Source organism: Rattus norvegicus, chromosome 16, assembly GCF_036323735.1.
Source record: "Rattus norvegicus strain BN/NHsdMcwi chromosome 16, GRCr8, whole genome shotgun sequence".
In the NCBI taxonomy this organism is placed as follows: domain Eukaryota; kingdom Metazoa; phylum Chordata; class Mammalia; order Rodentia; family Muridae; genus Rattus; species Rattus norvegicus.
In genome coordinates this window covers 67,711,803-67,730,625 of record NC_086034.1, presented here as the reverse complement: position 1 = coordinate 67,730,625, position 18,823 = coordinate 67,711,803, and the positions used below count along the sequence as shown (strand labels likewise).

The 18,823-nt window shown below is 47.5% G+C and overlaps 1 protein-coding gene across 2 annotated transcripts; it reads left to right on the top strand.

Moving 5' to 3' along the window:
• The first annotated feature begins 146 nt into the window (after positions 1–146).
• Rnf122 (ring finger protein 122) lies at positions 147–17,690 on the top strand. Of its 2 annotated transcripts, none has more exons than NM_001399271.1 (6): positions 147–503; positions 6,325–6,481; positions 12,764–12,809; positions 13,067–13,108; positions 16,299–16,381; positions 16,632–17,690. In NM_001399271.1, the coding sequence occupies exons 1-6, from the start codon at positions 479–481 to the stop codon at positions 16,744–16,746; spliced, it is 468 nt and encodes a 155-aa protein (NP_001386200.1). In that variant the 5' UTR covers positions 147–478; the 3' UTR covers positions 16,747–17,690. The 2 variants fall into 2 exon arrangements, with proteins under 2 accessions (NP_001386200.1, NP_001386201.1); NM_001399272.1 differs by lacking the exon at positions 147–503 and adding an exon at positions 3,251–3,377.
• The last annotated feature ends 1,133 nt before the right edge of the window (positions 17,691–18,823 follow it).

Sequence of the window (18,823 nt, the reverse complement as noted above, 5' to 3'; positions counted from 1 at the left end):
AAGCTCTCGGGTCCTGAGGGTAAACTGGCTTGTAAATAATACTCGGGGGCAGGAGAAAGGATCCCATTGGCCGGAGGGCAGGTGACGAAAAGGGGGCGGGCTCCCGGGAGGGAGCAGTCACTGGGAGGGGGTGTGAGCCGCACAGTGTCAGTTTTCGGAATCCCAGCGCGCACTGCTCGGAGAGGAGGGACCCAAGCCCGGCTTCGTGTCCCGGCTGCTCCTTCTCGGCCGGGCATCCCGGCTCTCTCTGCTGCCCTCCCGGCCCGGGCCCTTCGCGATTCCCCTCGGCAGGGCTTCGCTCCGAAAGACTTTGCTTCCTTCTCTGCCCTCTTTGTTGCTTTGCAAACCGACCTCTCTGCAGCCCTTGACTCCACTCCTCCGGGAGTTGCATCTCCATCCCGGCGGTCTCCGTGCACAGTCCCGCGGATTCCAAAACCTTGCCTCCGTTCGCTCCGAGAAGCCGACCTTCACTTCATTGATGCACCCATTCCAGTGGTGTAACGGTGAGTCCCTGGACCGGTAGGTGAGCGGGGATCGCGCAAGTCTAGTCCTGAGCCAAGTTTTCCCGTGTCTGGGACGGCCCAGAAGATGTCCTGGAGCCCTACGGGGCTCTACACAGAGCTTAGTTAGAAAGGTCCCATTCACAGTGTTGGGATAAAGGGGGATTGGGAAGCGAGTGGATTGGGAAGCCAGGGGCGTGTGAGCCGAGTCTTCCCGGCCTTTGTGTGGCGGTCCGTCTCTTCTACCCTTTCGCCTGCCTTTGTGCGCTCTCAAACTCTGTTCTTTGTTGTGGTGGTTGGAGAATTAAATCCGCGCTCCGGCTAGGATCTCCTAGAGGGAGCTCAAGTTCCGGTTCTGAAACTTTGCAGGCTATTTTAAGTATGTATACAGTGCAGCGTGCGGGACAGGGCGCAAGGTCACTTTCTTTCTCTTTGTTGCTTTCCACTGGCTCCTGGGGGCCAGACGCTGGATTAAAGAGCGTCGCTTGACGGAATAGATAAAGCCTTGCAGAAAGCTGGGCCCCCAGCTCAGGGCTGGCCTGGCAAGGGCTTTGCTTTCTGGCAATGAGGCCAGACTGTAGGGTCTGCTTTCAGCCTAGGTGGTGATGGCACCTCCAAGCACAGCCACCGGCCACCAGCCGCTTCCCACACCCCACCGCGTGATGATGCTAAATTAGTTCATCTGAGGCTTTTGGGCAACTCAGGTGTTAACAGGTTAGAAAGCGGGTCTGGATTATTTCCTGTCTAAGCTACCTGTTGGATCTTTCTGAGCCAGTCACGTAAGCCTTAGTTGTTAATCCCAACCACCCTTACCCCAGGTGTACCCAGAATCCTGAAGAATTGGGCGAGGTGGAAAGCAGATAGTTTTTTGTTGTTGTTGTTTTGGTTTTTTGGCACGGCAGTTTGGTTACTTGTGGAAAATTCATTCTTAAGTAGACTTCTGCAAGGTCTTGGACTAATTATTTCAAGAGTCTTTTGTTTTAAAGCAGGCTTTGGGCCGCATGTGTATGAGTGGCCCCCATCCCCCCTCCTTCCTCCTTTTGCTAGTCGGATCTAATTTCCTGAAAATGAACCAAGCTGTGTGTGATAGGCCGGTAATGGAGAGGAGGGGCGGGAATGGGGGGGTTGAGGCCTGACGGTGTATCCCAGCATCTGGGAAAGATTCCCTTTGGCTGAAAGAAGCAGTTCCCAGATCCGCTGGTCTTGGCCAGCCCCGCTCTGACGTCATTCCAGCGTGCAGCCTGCCAGCTGAGATGAGACATTCTGGTGTCAGGTCGAAGACAATGGACCAGAGATTTAACCAGGGCTAAGCTGTCAGTAACCCCAACCTTTCTAAGCAGCATCCTTTAGAAAGTGTTTTGTCTTGCCCCATCCCGGTGGCGTTGGAACCCAGAGCTTGCTCCTATTAAACATCACTGACCCTCACTACAACCTTTACCTTGCACTTATTAAAGTGATTAGCATATCCCGGCTCTTTTCCAGAGGGGATGTAACCCCATTTTTTTTTTTTTTGCTCCCTTGAAAGACCTCTAGGGTCCCCATATCCTGGGATGAGCATTCTTTGATCTTAAAGTTTTAAGGAAAAACTGTCCAATTCGGACAATAAAATCCTGTAAAGCCCAACATTTATAGAAGTCTAACATGTCACAAGAGAAAACTTTGCTTCATTCAGTAAATATTTAGAATGTGTAAAGTTATCTTCAGGCTTCCTGAATGGGGTGTATATGAAACAGGATGAATTTCATGTTTAGACTTGAGCTGTATCCTGGAGACACATCATGCTATATACAAATATTCTGAAATTAAAAAAGATAATAACATCCAACTCAATTCTGTTCCATTGAGAGTATAGAATGAAAGGTAACCACACTGTAATAAAAGCAGATCTCTTGTTTTGAGACAGGCTTTCATTATCACCCATGCTGCCCTAAAGAAAACTCACAGTTCTGCCTGAGTCCCTCAGACAGCGGGGATCATAGATATAAACTACTATGACATCATGCCTTTGTGTGACACAACGTTTCATGGGAAAATGAAATGTCTATTCACCTCAGACAGGGATCCCACTAGAAATGACTCAGATAGCTGTATCATCAAGACTTGCTCCAGCATGGGTAACAGCTCACAAGAGTGGGGAAACCCAAGCTGGGAAACATTGCACAGCCTGCAGGCATCTCAGCAGGTTGGAGAGTATTCTCTAGAAACCTCAATTGGTCTCACCCTCTTCTAGGCAGCTCAGCTTGTTTCTCCTTCTAGGCAGCTAGCTGGTCTGGTCTTAAGAGTTATCTTTGCAGCTCAGCTTCCTTCCTGAGAGATTCTCAGGTTTTGTTGCTGTTGCTTGCTTTGGCTGTGAGGGACCTAGTGAATCTGGTAAGTTTCAGGGACTTCCTGAAGCTCTTTGAGTTGTTTTACCTTTCTGCTTAAGGAGCTTCCTGCAGGATGAAATCTTAAGTTCTGAGGAAGAAAACTGTTACACAACACAGGCTTGAACATGTACTCTTGAAACTGCTTCCTTATTTATTCCATAGAAAACCAAATTCATTGGCTCAGTCCTAGAGCCCCCAGGGAAATCTTTTTAGGAGATGGGAAAAGATGGAGACAAACTGATGTGGGATGGCTGGAACCAAAATACCCACAGGGTGCAAGCGTATATACACCCCACAGGAGTAGCTGCCACCACAGTTTTATCTTTACAGAGTAGAAATATGAGGCTCTTTAGGACCCAGTAGATACCAGGGTCCTGCTTATGTAAGGTACACAGAAGAGCCATGGTAAATGTGGAGAGGATTTTGGCCCTCTTTCAGCATCAGATATTTCTGTGGCAGGACGAAGGAAGGAGGCTACTGGCAGTAGAAGGAGGTCCTGTTGGTCCTGAAGGTACACTTTTCTGGAAGAGAGTCTCTGAGGCCCTTAGCTGATGCAGGATGCTGTAGCAAGTCTTTGAAGAAAGTTGCTCTGCCAAAGGCCCACAGAGAGCAAATCCACAAGTGGGAGTCGGGTGATGGGATTGGCATTCCTTCTAACCCCTCTCCAGTGGAAGGCAGAAGCAAGAACCATCCTACTGAGCCTAGCAACATCTAGTAGCTAATTGCTTCTTTAATTTCCCCTAATTGAAAATTCCTTCAGAACAAGAACCGCTTTCACTTTCTGTTTTCCCCACATGGTCTGGGTCAATGTATAAAGCAGACCCACAACAATACCTGTTGGCTGACTGGTGATTTATTAGCTGAGGGCAGTTTCTGGGCAGTTTTCCCAAACATCAGTCTCCCTACTTTGAAGTAGGAACTCTTGCCAAGGAGGCTAGGTTGTTTTGAGAAAGCCGGGAGTTATTTGTGTGTTGACTAGCTATGTAGACAGACCAAACATTAGCTTGGGGCACTGCAGAGGTTTTAGGAATCCAAGTTGGTATCCTCAGGCCTAGGATACACGCACCCCTTGGCTCTATCTTTGCTCTCAGAATTATAGGCTCACTTCTGTTATCGCATCGAATGTTGCTGGTGACTGTGTTTGTCTTTCCTACATCCCGTTCTTCCTCTGTTCCTTTATCCTTAATGTCAACTGTGGTGCTTATCGAATCATCAATGCAGAGTGCAACACGAGGCAAATTAAGTTGATACTAGAAACAACAGGGTAACAGAAGATATTCTGAGCAAAACCATGGCAACCCCCAGCCCAGACCAAGACTAGACTTCAGAAAGAGAGGAATTCCAGGCACAGAGGTTATGTAGACAAAAAAATATGGAGACAAACAAGGACTTAGTTGGGCAAGATCTACTCAGACTTGCTCCGCTGGAGAAAGCTCGCAGGATATTGCAGGGAGGCAGGGAGGCAGGGAGGCAGGGTTCGTGCTCTTGTAGACTTGAAACCAGACAGGAGTTTGGAAATTACATGGTAAGTGGAGTTGGAGATGTGCCAGGCATGTGGGATAATTAGAGAAACTGGAAATGGTGATGACATCAGTAAGCCTGGAGTAGGTAATATGTGAAAACAGGGATGCAAAATGGGCATGGTCTTAGATTTTTTTTGGATGAAGGTGTAGGTCATCTCCTGATATAAGGGACCGAGTGGAATGACACAGGAACCATGTGGGACACTTAGTTTTGTCGTCACTCTGACAGAATCAGGATCATACATAACATAGAAAAACCTAGCTCATCTCTCGGGCAGGAAAAATGGATGGAGCTTTATTCCATGGGGGTCCAAGAAGCGGAGGAAAGAGGGGTCAACCTCCAAGGCCTGCTCTAGGGAGGCTTCAAGTCCGAACTGTAATGCAGCGTCGGACGGATTGCAGCCTTCGTAGCGGGTCTACTGCAGAGTTGTGGTCGCACTCCATTGTGGTAATTACCAAGTAGAATCCTGGCTCCTAACCAACAGGCCAGGAAAGAGCCCAGCCCCTGCGTTTTGGCAGGTCTTGGGTAAGTCAAAAGGCTGGGAGTGCAGAATGTGGTTAGAAAGGAGCACGGTCAAGGGAGCACAGTCAAAGAATCGCTTTCTAATGCCTTTGGCCATATTCTCTTTCCAGCAGTGTCTTGGTTATACATTCCTGGCTGTCTGGGGAAACCCTGTCCTGGCTATAGGGAAAGAGATGACTTTAAGGAATTTGATTCTTTGATTGGGTTATTTTTTGGGGGGTGGGGCATCAGGGCTATCACAGCATAATTCATGCTAGCCTGGAACTCATGATTCTCTCGTGCCAGCCTCCAGAGTAGACAATTCCTAGATATCTGCGATTATAATGTTATGTCATCGTGCCCAGCTAAGAAAAATCAGTTCCCTTTTCTGAAGACTTTCTTTGGTTTACTGCCCAGACTCTGAGCAGGCACCCTTGACACCAAGCTTTGGCAAGAGAAGATGATTGCCACACCGGAGGGCCAATGAGAAGGAAGGCCGCTAGGGGCCAGCCAATGCCTCTTAGAGGAATGTTCATGGGAATCTCCACAGATCTTAAACAATGAAACCAGTTCGTTTTAAGTCTGGTATAGACCCAAGACTACACGGTTCTGTTAACAAGTTCTCAGGGGATTTACTCTAGGACAGGGAGGACCCTTGACTGAGGCTGTGGGTAGAAAGGTGACGACTCCAGGAAGCTGAAATTCCCGGACCGGATCCGGTCCCCATCACTACCTTCTGGAATGCTGGCCTGGACTTGTAGTGAACAATTTCTATTCTGGTTGTGGCACAGCTTGTCTCCTGGAACAGGTGGTTAGGAGTGACAGATGGGGGTTGGGGATTTAGCTCAGTGGTAGAGCGCTTACCTAGGAAGCGCAAGGTCCTGGGTTCGGTCCCCAGCTCCGGGGGGGGGGGGGGGGGGGAAGGAGTGACAGATGACCTTTGCAATTGTTTGCAGTTTGTGAAGCCTGTCTCGTAAGCTATCATTTCTGTCCCTCTGGTTTGCTAGTTTTCCTAGGACAAGATGAGTTCCAGAGCAAACAATACCTTCTTTTTTTTTTTTTTTTTTTGGTTCTTTTTTTTTCGGAGCTGGGGACCGAACCCAGGGCCTTGCGCTTCCTAGGTAAGCGCTCTACCACTGAGCTAAATCCCCAGCCCCTCAAACAATACCTTCTTGAAGATCACGTAGCTTAGGGGAGGTGGGTTGGGACTCAATATATTTTAGCACGGACGGCTACGTTCAAGGGTACCTCTCAAATCCATTTAAGTAGTTTGCCTAACAGTCCATCTGATAGGTTCCCTCAGGACCACGTAGCTTGTAGTTAGTGCCAGGATATAAACTTAAGCCAGATCCTAACAGTCCTGCTAACCCATGCGCCACGGGCCCCGGCGGTTAAGTGTCTAACTTTAGTATTATTTACCTCTTGCTTTGCAGGGTGTTTCTGTGGCCTGGGGCTGGTGAGTACCAACAAGTCCTGCTCAATGCCACCAATCAGTTTCCAGGACCTTCCCCTCAACATCTACATGGTCATCTTCGGCACTGGCATCTTTGTCTTTATGCTCAGTCTCATCTTCTGCTGCTACTTCATCAGGTCAGTTGCTTGCTACCTGGTCTGGGAGTGTAAGGGGTGGGGGAGGGGGAACCGAGGAGGTAACCCCTCCCCCCATCAGCCTCAACACCCCCACATACAACAGAGCCTCTGATCAGAGGATGTACTTTAGCCCCCACTTCTGGACCTCTGAGGTCTGGTGTTTCTATATCAACCTATCAAGTTATCTCCAGAGCACGTAAGGTCACTCTGTGGTTGGCTTGCATCCCACGTCTTAGCCAGTTTTTCTGAACTTGTCTAGAATGACTGTTGGCTGAGCGATGAAGCGAGAACTCTTTCACCCGCCCTGTGCTTCCTTCCCACTTGCCTCTTTCCTGTTCACAGTAAGGGATAGGTAGGTAGGGATAGGTAGGTAGACATCAGTCTTTTGCCCTCCTGTGAAATTGGTCTTCCCCTAATGCTGCTGATAGCAAGCTTGTGCTAGAAAACCCCTTGTTTGCTCTGTCGTGTAAGATTTTATTATTTTTTTAAAGATGTATTTATTTATTTTATGTATATAAGTACACTGTAGCTGTCTTCAGACACATCAGAAGAGGGCATCGGATCTCATTACAGATGGTTATGAGCCACCATGTGGTTGCTGGGATTTGGACTCAGGACCTCTGGAAGAGCAGTCTTAACCACTGAGCTGTCTCTCCAGCCCTAGGTTTTATTTTTAAGAGTGGAAAAGATGACCCTTATTCTTAGTTCTTTAGGAATCCAAAGGGAAGGACTTGGCAGGGATAGCTAGGCTCTGGGAACTGTGTCTCCTCATGGTGAAGGGCATAGGAGCTTATGGCTTTTTTTTTCCTACCAAAAAGCTGGGGAGATGATTCAGTGTTTACCGTGCCTATCTCAGGAGTGGACTTGGGATAGCAAGTCCTGATTAACCCTGTTAATGCTGGGTGGTGAGCATGGCAGCCTGAGGGAGTTCCAACCTTGGAATGTCAAGCTGATTGAATATCTGAGGTGAGCTAGCTATCTAGATTAGCAGATCAGCGAGCTGAGTTCAAGAGAAAGAAGCTGCCTCAGGGAACAAGGTAGAGAGAGCGCCACCGAGGAAGGCTGTCAGTAGCCATCTCCTAGATACAAATGTACTTTGTGTGCTTATTATACACATAGGAAAGTGAATGTGCACGCATCATATGTGCACATATACACGGAGGAGAAAGTATTGGGCAGGCTTGATACTTAAATCCGAGATCTCATGGGGGTTTTCTGTTGGTGCTGCTGGTTCTCTGTCCCATGGGTCTGCCCCTGTACATAGGAGAAAGTATATCTCTGGCCAATAGAACAAGTTAATTCTTGGAGTCTTTGTTTTTGGTCTTTTGTTTTTGTTTTGTTTATAAATCAAAACTTCTTTTTAGGTAGCCCTGGTTGTCCTGAAACTTACTCTGTAGACCAGGCTGGCCTTGACCTTGCAGAGATCCACCTGCCTCTGTCTTCCAGGTGCTGGAATTAAAGGCCATGTCCAACACTGTCCTGCTGGCCCCTTCCTTGCCACGTGCATACTAAATGCCTAAATTGGCAGCAACTGGGGTCTAATCATGTCCCTTTGGAACATTAAGGGAAAGGAATCTTAAAGATTTATTTATTTATTTTATGAGTACACTGTAGCTGTCGTCAGACGCACCAGATCTCATCACAGATGGTTGTGAACCACCATGTGGTTGCTGGGAATTGAACTTAGCACCTCTGGAAAGACACTCGGTGTTTTTAACATCTGAGCCATTTCTCCAGCCCGGAGAAAGGAATCTTTTTTTTTTTTTTTTTTTTTTTTTTTTTTTTGGTTCTTTTTTTCGGAGCTGGGGACCGAACCCAGGGCCTTGCGCTTCCTAGGCAAGCGCTCTACCACTGAGCTAAATCCCCAGGCCCCCGGAGAAAGGAATCTTGATACCTTATTCCAACTACCTGCTGGAGGATGGCTTCTGCTGGGAGGCAGATACTTGGGTGTCCTTAGATAAGTGTTGCTCCCACAGCCAATGGCTGTAATGGGGCTCTTCAGAACCTTCTCAAACAGGTCTTTAAGGCTTGAATTTCTCCACCTGAGTCTGCAGAGAAAATAGTGCTTTATTTTTCCTCTGATAAGTAGTACAAAATTCACATTTAACTAAGTGGGACTGAATGTAGTCTCTTATGATCCCTATAATTTCCTTCCCCTAAACTATTCGTATTTACTGATCTTTTCCCTCAGATCCTTTATCAAACAATTAGCTCAATTCTCCTGAAGGGTAAAGATATGCAGGTTCAAATATCACAGATTTATTTAGGATATAGTTGGAAATTTATAAAACTGTATTTCTCGGGTTGGGGATTTAGCTCAGTGGTAGAGCGCTTGCCTAGGAACCACAAGGCCCTGGGTTCAGTCCCCAGCTCCGGAAAAAAAAGAACCAAAAAAAAAAAAAAAACTTTAAAAAAAAAAAACTTTCTCCGTTTGGCTTCTTTTTACACACACACACACACACACACACACACACACACACACACACACACACACACAAACAAACCAACCCGGATGCTAACACTCTGACCTAGTAGATGGTTCGTTACCTGATTTGCCCCAAGTAGGCATGACTTTAGGTTTGGGGCTAGCCTTTGCTAAGGGCTTTCTTTGTGCCACCCATTGTGCTAAACTATTTAGGTCACTTAATTCAATGACAAACCTTCCAATGTAAGGGTTATCAAACTACATAAATGAAGACTGTCATGTCCGGACAGTAAAGGATTTGCTCAAGGTCACATACCTCCGGGGACATACTGAGGTGGGTTAATCTTGACAGCTCCACCTTTCATGTGACCTCTATGGCCACCCACAGTCACCTACAGGGGAAAGACGGGCTGTGACTGTTACTGATTGGTTTTGTTTTGGTTGTAGCAGAAGAACAGGAAGAGTAGCAATCACATGATGCTAAAAGCTGTCCACCCCTGTGGTGTAGCACAGTGCCATCTGTCCTTTCTGCAGTATTCTGGTCCCTCACCCAACCCTGTGTCCCTTAGCCGGTCCAGAACAGGCTGCCCCCTGGGTCTCATGCTTCCAAAGGTTCACTGGTATGTGGTGTATGTGTCTATATATAGAAAGACACCCGCACATAAGCCACTTCCTCTCGCTGCTTCTCAGTTTCCACCTCAGCCAAAATAGGCTCATGGCTGCCACTCCTGACCTGGTGAGCTCATGAGCCGAGGACACCTCAACTGCCAGCTGCCCCTTGTTTCTCCCCTTTCCCTTCAGAGCTGACCTCTTCTTACACAGGATGGAGGGGCCGGTGGAATACAAACAGGAAAGGAACAATTATTTTCAGGAGTGGGCTGCATTGTTTGTTCTAAAAGGGAAGAGAGAGAAGGGAGAGCCTGCTGGCAGTGGCTTGCGATGGTCACATTGAAATAGTGGTATTTTTAGTTGCTTTGCTCAGCCAACAGCTGAGAAAGCCACCTGTCCAGAGTTCTTGGCTCTCCCGTCCCTAGCTGGAACAGCCCAGAGTCTGCTTTTCTGCCGTTTTCTTGGCTACCCCTCGAGCCCCATCTCATGACCTAATCCTTCCTGAGCTCAAATACTCATGCAGGCTAAAGGAGGAGCTGTGAGGGTTCTGGATCCCTCTATTAAAGGGAGCCTGCCATCAACAGTGGGTGAGTGGACAACGGGCACGAGGGCCCAGTGGTCATAAAGCAAAGTACAAGTATATCAACATTGTTGGTGAAGGCAATGGAAAAATGCGTGGCATTCTCCCGCTTAAACTTCTACCTCCAGACGGGGTTGGAATGTAACTCAGAGACATTCAGGTTTTAGCCTTAGAGAGCTGGGCCAGAATGAGCTCAGAAGTGCAGATGGACTGGGGTTCTAGCTGAGTGCCTGGCATGCAGGGAGTTCTCAGAATCCTGGCGTCTCAGAGGACGGGAAAGAAGAGCAGGTCGAGGTCATCCTTGGCTACAGGGCCAGTTTGAGGCTAGCCTCTCATAAATAGGGAAGAAAATGAAAGTTGTTGTTTGTTTGTTTTTTTAAAGATTTATTTATTTATTATATATGAGTACACTGTAGCTGTCTTCAGACACACTAGAAGAGGGCATCAGATCTCTTTACAGATGGTGAGCCACCATGTGGTTGCTGGGAATTGAACTCAGGACCTCTGGAAGAGCAGCAGTCAGTGCTCTAACTACTGAGCCATCTCTCCAGCCCTTGTTTGTTTTTTGTAAAGGAAAACCATGCACAGGTATTTGGTGCTTTGTATATACCCTTCCCTGCCCATCTCCTTTAGAAGCAGAGAAAGGACACTTACATATAAAACCTTTTTCGGGACTAGAGAGTTCTGCACATTAAGGACAGGGGCACTTGGGAATCTCCAGGTCCCAAGAGCGAGCAGAAAGGAAACATATGTAAAGAAGGGGAGGGGACCAGGGCAGTGCTACCCTGGCAGGCATCCACCTGGCTGGGACTTTCCCAGAGGCTCCAGGAACGTTCACCCTTGCCAGACCACGTGACTTCCTGTCAGGAAGGATGGAGGAGGCTGCTAGCCAGATCTTGTCTGGCCTGACCCACCTCTGAGGCATGGTTGTGCCCTCTGTTTCTTCACCCAGGCAGGAACTTCAGCCACTGAAATGAAGGATTCTGTGTTTGTAACTAAGACCAACAACCCTTTCATCGTGACCATGTGGCAAATCTATTGTCCCATTGTATCCAGTTCCAAAAATGTTTTTTCCCTTTTGTGGTGATGGGGATAAAACCCAGGGTTCCTGCATGGGAAGTAAGTGCTATACCCCAGCCCCGGAGTGTCAGGTCATGAACTAGAAGTTTGTTTATTATGTTGATATTATTATTATTTTACTTCCATTTTTACTCAAAGAAGAACAAATGCAGTTTTCAGTCTGTCTACCCTGTAAGTAAAGGTAGGGGACACTCAGACTTATGTTAGAAAGTGCTGGATGTGTGTCTCAGCGGCAAGGCATGTACGCAGGAAGAAGTATATTAGTTCCTTTTATCATATTTGTTTTGATTTGTGGGTTTGGAGAGTTTCAGCCATTCTCACTTCTTACTAGACAAGAGAAGGGAGAGAAAAAGCTGGGGACAGGGCAAGAGCTCTTACTACAACCTTCCATAATGCCATTGTACCATGAATCCATTAAGAGACCAGGTCAAACTCTCATGATGACAGTGTCTGGAAATGCCATCACAGACATACCCTGGGGTGTTCTTTACCTACCTACCATTTTTTTTTATAATCAAATTGGCTTGGTCACGATACCATGCTTGTGGCACTGGGGTTAATTCCTAGCATTCAAACCACAGAAAGATGAAAATTCTATGTCCATATATTGGAGGTACCTATATCAACCTGTAGCTAGGCGCGTGCCTATGATCCCACAATCCTTCATGAAATTTGTGGATTTGAAGTCAGGCTGGGCTACATAGCAAGATCAAAAAGCTATGGGTAGAATTCACCATAAAGATTTCCCTCACAGATGTAAGACGACACAGAATCAGTGGATAATTATGGTTCTAGCCATCTGCACAATAGGTCACTCAAAGTCAAAGGCTCAGTAATCTAATTATTAGGGCGTGGTGGGGGGTTGGGGGGATGTGGATCATGTTCTATGGTGAAGAGGGCAAGCTCTATCTATAGTCACATAGACTTGACTTTTAACCCAAGAACTGCCTGCCACCCATCAGTTTTGTAAGGTTTGGGCAAATTGTTTAACTTCTTTGGGGGTTTGTCTTTCTCATCTATAAAATGGTAAGTTTCTCCCTCCTGGAGTTGTCCCTGTTGGAGTTGTCAGCAAGACAATGTTAGTCTCCAAGGGACACATAACAAAGCCCGAATGAACTGTTTATTATGCCACTGCTGTGAGTAACAACACACTGTGTTTTGGCTGTGGGGTGTGGCTTTGTACAGGTAACAGCCTAACTCCCTCAGCACATGGTAAGCATACAGTTGATCTATGCTCTTGTAACAGCCTAACTCCCTCAGCACATGGTAAGCATACAGTTGATCTATGCTCTTTAGATACCTGGAGGAATTTACCTATTGGGAGAGGCCAAAGAAAGCGGATAATAGGATGCCGTCTCAGAGAACAGCCAAGAGTATGACTGACATCTAGTCATAGATCCTTAATCCTTATCAATTTTGGGTGGCCTGCATACAACCGAGCCATGCCCCATTGGTCTCCATGAAACAAGTATCCCTTCTCACTTCCAGAAAAATGTCCAAGCAGTCAGCAGACTTCACATACTGTCATTGCCCCGTTTACCTAAAACACCCTGGTAATCTGCCCTCTTTATTTTCTTTCTCCACCTAGCAAACTCCGGAACCAGGCACAGAGCGAGCGATACGGCTACAAGGAGGTAAGGTACCATCTCTTTTCATTAAAAACTTCCTCCTTCACTGTTTGCCCTGATAGGGAGAGCAAGCCCAAGCTCCCATAGTCTGCACTCCTGGGCATCCCAGAGACCTACCACACTAACATTTATTCAAATTGGGTTTGCCATTCATCTTCAGGGCAGGGTGGGAGGGGCAGAGAGGGAGAGACTCGCATCATTGGCTGATCCTCCCTGGCCTCTGATTGGTACCTTTACACATCAATTCTCTCTTTGCTCCTCAGGTGGTGCTTAAAGGTGATGCTAAGAAGTTACAGCTCTATGGGGTAAGTGTCTTGGGATAGTGTTTGGAAAGACCCTGCTTAGAGCATCTTTCTCCAGCAATTCACTCAGACCTTTTCCAAACTCTAGTCTCTGCCTTCTGCGAACCTGTGTCCAAACCGAAGGAATTCATCCCTGCAGGTCTTGTCTACAGAGTCAGATCAGGCAGAAAACAAAGGAACACAGAAGGGTCAAGGGAAGTGGGAACAGAAATCCTGCAGAATCTGTTCAGGGTGTGACTGAATGGCTCTGTGCTGCCGTAGACAGTGTGCTGTGCAGAGTCTGTGAGTGCAGTCACCGGCTCTATGCCATAGGCAGTATGCTGTATTGAATCTTATATGGGTTGCTGCAGGTTTTATGCCATAGGCAGTGTGCTGTTAACTTCCCTTCTATTTGGTACCCATGCTCTAGTCTGTGACTAAGAAAAGAAGAGGTCCATTTACTCGTGTACATTGACCTAACAGATTAGCGACTTGTATCTCTGGTAGTGGTTCTAGCTTGCCCCTCCCCCTCCACTCCCCATCCCCAATAAGGCCTGTTCCATAGGATCTCAACTTTGTTCTTTTCATTTTACCTAAAATATAATTATATCATTCTTCCTCCCCTTTTTTCTCTCTACCCCCTCTTTTAATGGGCCTTGTCTTAGGGCTATTGCTGTGATAAAGCACAATGATCAGAAAGGCAATCTGGGGAGGAAAGGGTTTATTCACCTTACACTTCCACATTGCTCATTGTTTAGCACTGAAGGGAGTCAGGACAGGAACTCAAACAAGGCAGGAACCTGGAGGCAGGAGCTGATGCAAAAGCCATGGAGGGGTGCTGCTTACTGGCTTGCTCCTCATGGCTTGCTTGGCCTGCTTTCTTATAGAACCCAGGACCACCAGCCTAGGGATCCACCACCCACAATGGACTGTGCCCTCCCACATTGATCACTAATTGAAAACAAGCCTTACAGCTGCATCTCATGAAGGCATTTCCTCAACTGAGGCTCCTTCCTGACTCTGGATCATGTCTAGTTGACACAAAACCAGCCAGTACAGGGCCATTTCCTGATCAGTTCCCCCCCAGCCTTTGAGGTTACCTAACTCATCTCCAAAGGCTTCCATCCATAACCACAGACACTCCTAACCAGAGAGCGAGCCATTTGTGGTTGTCTGAAAATGAATAAGATCCCACCATTGCTAAACAGGAGACTCATAGACATGGCCTCATTTTACTCTTTTTTTATGCTATGCCTCAAAAAATAAGCTCAAAAGACTCCTATGCTATGCATTCTGTAGTAATTTGGCTGACACCTTGAAGTTTCATAAACAGGGATGCAAGTCTGGATAGAATGACTAACTAAGAACACATATTTGTATTAGCCAGGAGTTCTTTAAAGGAATAGGAGAGAGAGAGAGAGAGAGAGAGAGAGAGAGAGAGAGAGAGAGAGAGAGAGAATGCAAATGAGTGAATATATATTAGAATTTCTTACAGGCTGTGGTCCAGCTAGTCCAACAATGGCTGTCTACCAAAAGAAGGTCCAAGAACCCCCAGTAGTTCAGTTCACAAGGCCAGATGACTCAGCTGTTCTTCAGTATATACTGAAATGCCAAAGAAGTAATCTCTAAAGAGGGTGAAAGAGTAGACTTGTCAGTGAGTGCAAGCAGGCAAAGAGCGGGCTTCCTTCTTCCACATCTTCTATGTAGGCTGCCAGCAGAGGCTGTGACACAGATTAAACGTGGGTCTCCCCCCCCCTCAGGAAACCTGGATTAAAGGTGTAGATTCTCACCTCAAAGGTCCAGATTAGAAGTAGTTCTTCCTACTTCAGATGTCTAAGAAAACTTCATTGTAGCAGGGTGGTACTGGTGTGTGCCTTTCATCCCAGCACTCAGAAGGCAGAGGCGGGTGCATCTCTGAGTCAGAGCCCAGCCTGGTCTACAAAGTGAGTTTGAGGACAGCCAGGGGTACACAGAGAAACCGGTCTCAAAAAAAAAAAAAAATACAACAACAACAAAAACCAAACAAATGAAAACAACAAAAGAAAGAGGGAAAAATCTCTCTCGGGTGAGCCCAGTCATTTGGGGTTATAAATTCCAGATAGAGTCAACTTGACAACCAGGAATAGATATCACGTCTACCCTACTGCCTTAATTTTTATTACTGTGCCCCCTCCTTAGCCCATGATGTAGGCTAGAAAGGAGAAAACTTTTGAGACCGTCAATTAACCTGTGTGTTAATAGAAGTGTTCTGAGTTTGTACTCTACAACCTGATAACCATCAGCCATAGGCAACTCTTAAGCATTGGACACATGGAGAGCCACATCCAGGACGTGAGAGCAGCCTAGCATTTATTTGAATGAAGCCTGCCTCCACTGGGTGGGCTCCATGAGCAGGCTCCTGAGCCAGAGAATTATAATTTGAATACCGAGGAGTTACCAGTGGCATGAAGCAATTGCATCTATGCCTACAGAGTGATGTGGGGGTTTGGTCATGTAAGTTGTCATGCTTGTGAGAAGATGGCAGCAACTGAATGCCAGGACAGATGGGATGGTGGTAGAGCATGAAGAAACAGAGCATCGTGGGAGACTTGGCATCTTATCAACAATGAATTGGATGTGGGAGTACAAATCTGTAGTCCCAACTCTAGGGAGGTAGAGGCTGGAAAATGAGAAATTCAAGGGCAGCCTTGGTTATAGAGTGAGTTTGAGACCTGCTTGGACTATGTGAGAGTTTGTCCTCCAAAAAATAAAGCCAGGACATTGAGCAGAGAGATTGTGTTTCCCCCTCTGTGGAGGCCCTGTATACAGCAAACATCGTCACAACACTCTTCAATGCGTTTTGATTGTGGTACAGAGGATCCAATGCGGCGTCTCACAGATGACGAACATAAGCTCTACCACTGACCCTTACCCCAGCCCACATTTTCATATGTGGAATAAACGTTTAAAGAATCGTGGCTAGTGCTTCTGGAGGCGGATACTCGTATACTTTTCTTCATTTGGTTGATTTCAGTTTAAGAGGCCATCTTGGCTGCTATCCTGTCAGCGCAGCGTTGTAAATATGGCTGAACTTGGGTCTGGCACAGGAGATGGGCCTGGAGCTTGTTTTCCTTGTCTGAGAATGAGGTGGTAGATGGATGTTCAGGATGGGTAGGTGAAGAGCACCTCCAGACTCCCAGCTCACATAGACCTTCCTCTCCCTTCCCCCCCACAGCAGACCTGTGCAGTTTGTCTGGAAGACTTCAAGGGGAAGGATGAACTAGGTGTGCTTCCGTGCCAGCATGCCTTTCACCGCAAGTATGTGGGGATGGGGTGGGGTGGGATGGGGTGGGATGGGTGGCCCTGAGGAGGATGAATTAGGGAGCGTCTTCAAGACCCTTCTCATCCCCCCCAGTGCTGTTCAACAGTGATGCCCTACGTTTAGCACACCAGAGGGGTTAGCTTGGGGCAGACACAGGGGCACTTTGTTCTCAGAAGCAGCTGGGCTCAGAGACAGCTGGCGCCATCTGGAGTGTCCCCTCGGACATAACAGCCCTCTTGTTCACAGGTGTCTGGTGAAGTGGCTAGAAGTGCGTTGCGTCTGCCCCATGTGCAACAAGCCCATTGCTGGCCCCACGGAGACCTCACAGAGCATTGGGATCCTGCTGGATGAATTGGTGTAAGCGCTCCTTGCGTGCGGATACTGGAGAAGACTGCTGACTTTGCGGGCACCTGGGTTCCGCTACACAAGGAACAAGATTCACACTCACCTATAGGCAGGGATGACAGAGCTGCCCTTCTACCATCACCACTGGACCAGTACCAGACTTGTCCAGTGTCTGCCTCCCAGGGCTTCTCTCTGTTATACATTTCCAATGGCCTCATCCAGGTAGACTACTCTATCCTGGTACTGGACTGACTATCCATCCACCCGCCTCATCTGGGAAGGAGTCAACTCTGTGACTGTGAACATGGGCACTTCCCTTTGGAGAACGAGCAACTCTGACCTTGAAAGGGTCACCCCTCTGTCCCACCCACGTCCTTCACTCCTGCCAGAGCCTTCCATGGGATGGTTTCCAGGGGAAAGGAAAGAAAGATCAAGACACGAAGATGAAAGGCTCTGTGTAAAGTAAAGGAAGGCAGGGACCTAAAAAAGGGAAAAGTCAATGTTTACACGAGATGTCGGAAACAAAGGCCAGCCTCGTCCTGGCCGACTACAGGGTGATGGGACCAACCCTCCCCTGGTAGGATCTGAGGTGCTATTCATTCTCTCCCTGGCCCTGGTTGATCTCAGAGCCGTCTAGTCACGGTTGGTTTTGTTTTGAAGAGACTCCTCTCTATAGGAAGGGGTCTAATCCTCAAGTCCACTTTCAGGGGCTTTTTTTTTAGAAGCAAAACGGGCCTCGGGATGGGGATGGTCGGGAGGGTACAGTAATGCGGATGTCTGCTTCCTCTCTGTAAATAGTATTTTTATACTTCTTCACCATCTCAGGCTTACACATGCGGCCCTGCAGGATGGAGGGGGTGGAGTGTTCCCTTCCTCCTCGCCTGAGCAGGGCGGCTGAGAGTGGGAAAAGGTTATGTATTTAAAGAAAATTAAATTTAATAACATGTTTCTCTAATCAAATCTTGGCTTGTGCTTGTGGCCTGTGCTAGGAGAAGGGAATAGAGTTCTTCACCTGCCTTCCCAAGTCAGACCATACGTGAAGCTTAAGAAAACCTGAGGCCTGGGCATATATCTCAACAATAGAGTGGTTGGTTAACTTACTCAAGGACCTGGGATCGGTTTCTGGCGATGAGAAATAGGCAGGGGGTTGGGGGAGGATTACTGTTGAACACCAGTGTGAAATAAGATGTGATGAAGCCAGGATCAGTCATTGAAAGTTCTAGAAGTGTTGTGAAGTTGGTGATTTCAAGCGCAGCAGTCACTCAACTGACTTGACTTCTACCTGGCAGTTGGTTGTCAGTGACCTGGCAACCTCAGAGGCCCACGTAGCTACCCTGGTGTCCTGTCTCTTTGCTCATTCTGTGTTAGTGACAGTCCCTCCCTGGCACATCCTAGCCTCCTACGCACATCTAGAATTCCATGGGGTAGCAACGTATGACCCTGTGAGCATCCAGGCCCTCTACTTCCAGCCTCCGGCTTAGCTTGGTCAGTTTCCCAAGAGCCTGCTGTTATCAACAGGGAGTGCAATCAGAATGGGATGGTGTTGGGCGCCTTTCCTAAGCATAAAGTAACTAGACCCTGGTTGCCCCCTGATTGGTAGCACAGATCAATGCTAGTCAAGCAGGCAGCCCACCTTGGGTGCTGAGCTCAGGAAAGCCATTTGCTGAGCATGGTTGGGTGGATTGATACCAGCTGTGCAAAAGCTATCCATTAAGTACCAGATACCAAAGAGTAGGTATGGTGCCATCCTACCCAACCATTGTCCTGTGCGTCTTGGACAATACCAAGGTGTCATTGGGCACCGGACTGGGTTCCTCTACAGGAAGGTGCCCCTAACCTTCACATTAAATAAACCCTGCTTGCTGTTGCCAGCCATAGATGGACAGATCTCTCCACAGGGTTATCACATCCTCTTCTAGCACTGTTAGTCTGTAAGTATTGAGGAATTAAGATGTATTTTATCAGGCCATTTCAGCCTACCCCCCAGTTCCTGCTGGTGGTGGATGCACTGTGGAGAACGTAATTAGATAGGCATTTGTCTTAGTTAGGGTCTTACTGCTGTGAACAGACACCGTGACCAATGTAAGTTTTGT

Bases quoted from the DNA above. Each gene is read 5' to 3' on its own strand.
- Rnf122 (NM_001399272.1), top strand. From the start codon at position 3,269: ATGGTAAATGTGGAGAGGATTTTGGCCCTCTTTCAGCATCAGATATTT. The intron at 3,378-6,324 runs GTACACTTTTCT...CTTGCTTTGCAG, and splicing joins AGGTCCTGTTGGTCCTGAAG to GGTGTTTCTGTGGCCTGGGG. The intron at 13,109-16,298 runs GTAAGTGTCTTG...TCCCCCCCACAG, and splicing joins AGAAGTTACAGCTCTATGGG to CAGACCTGTGCAGTTTGTCT.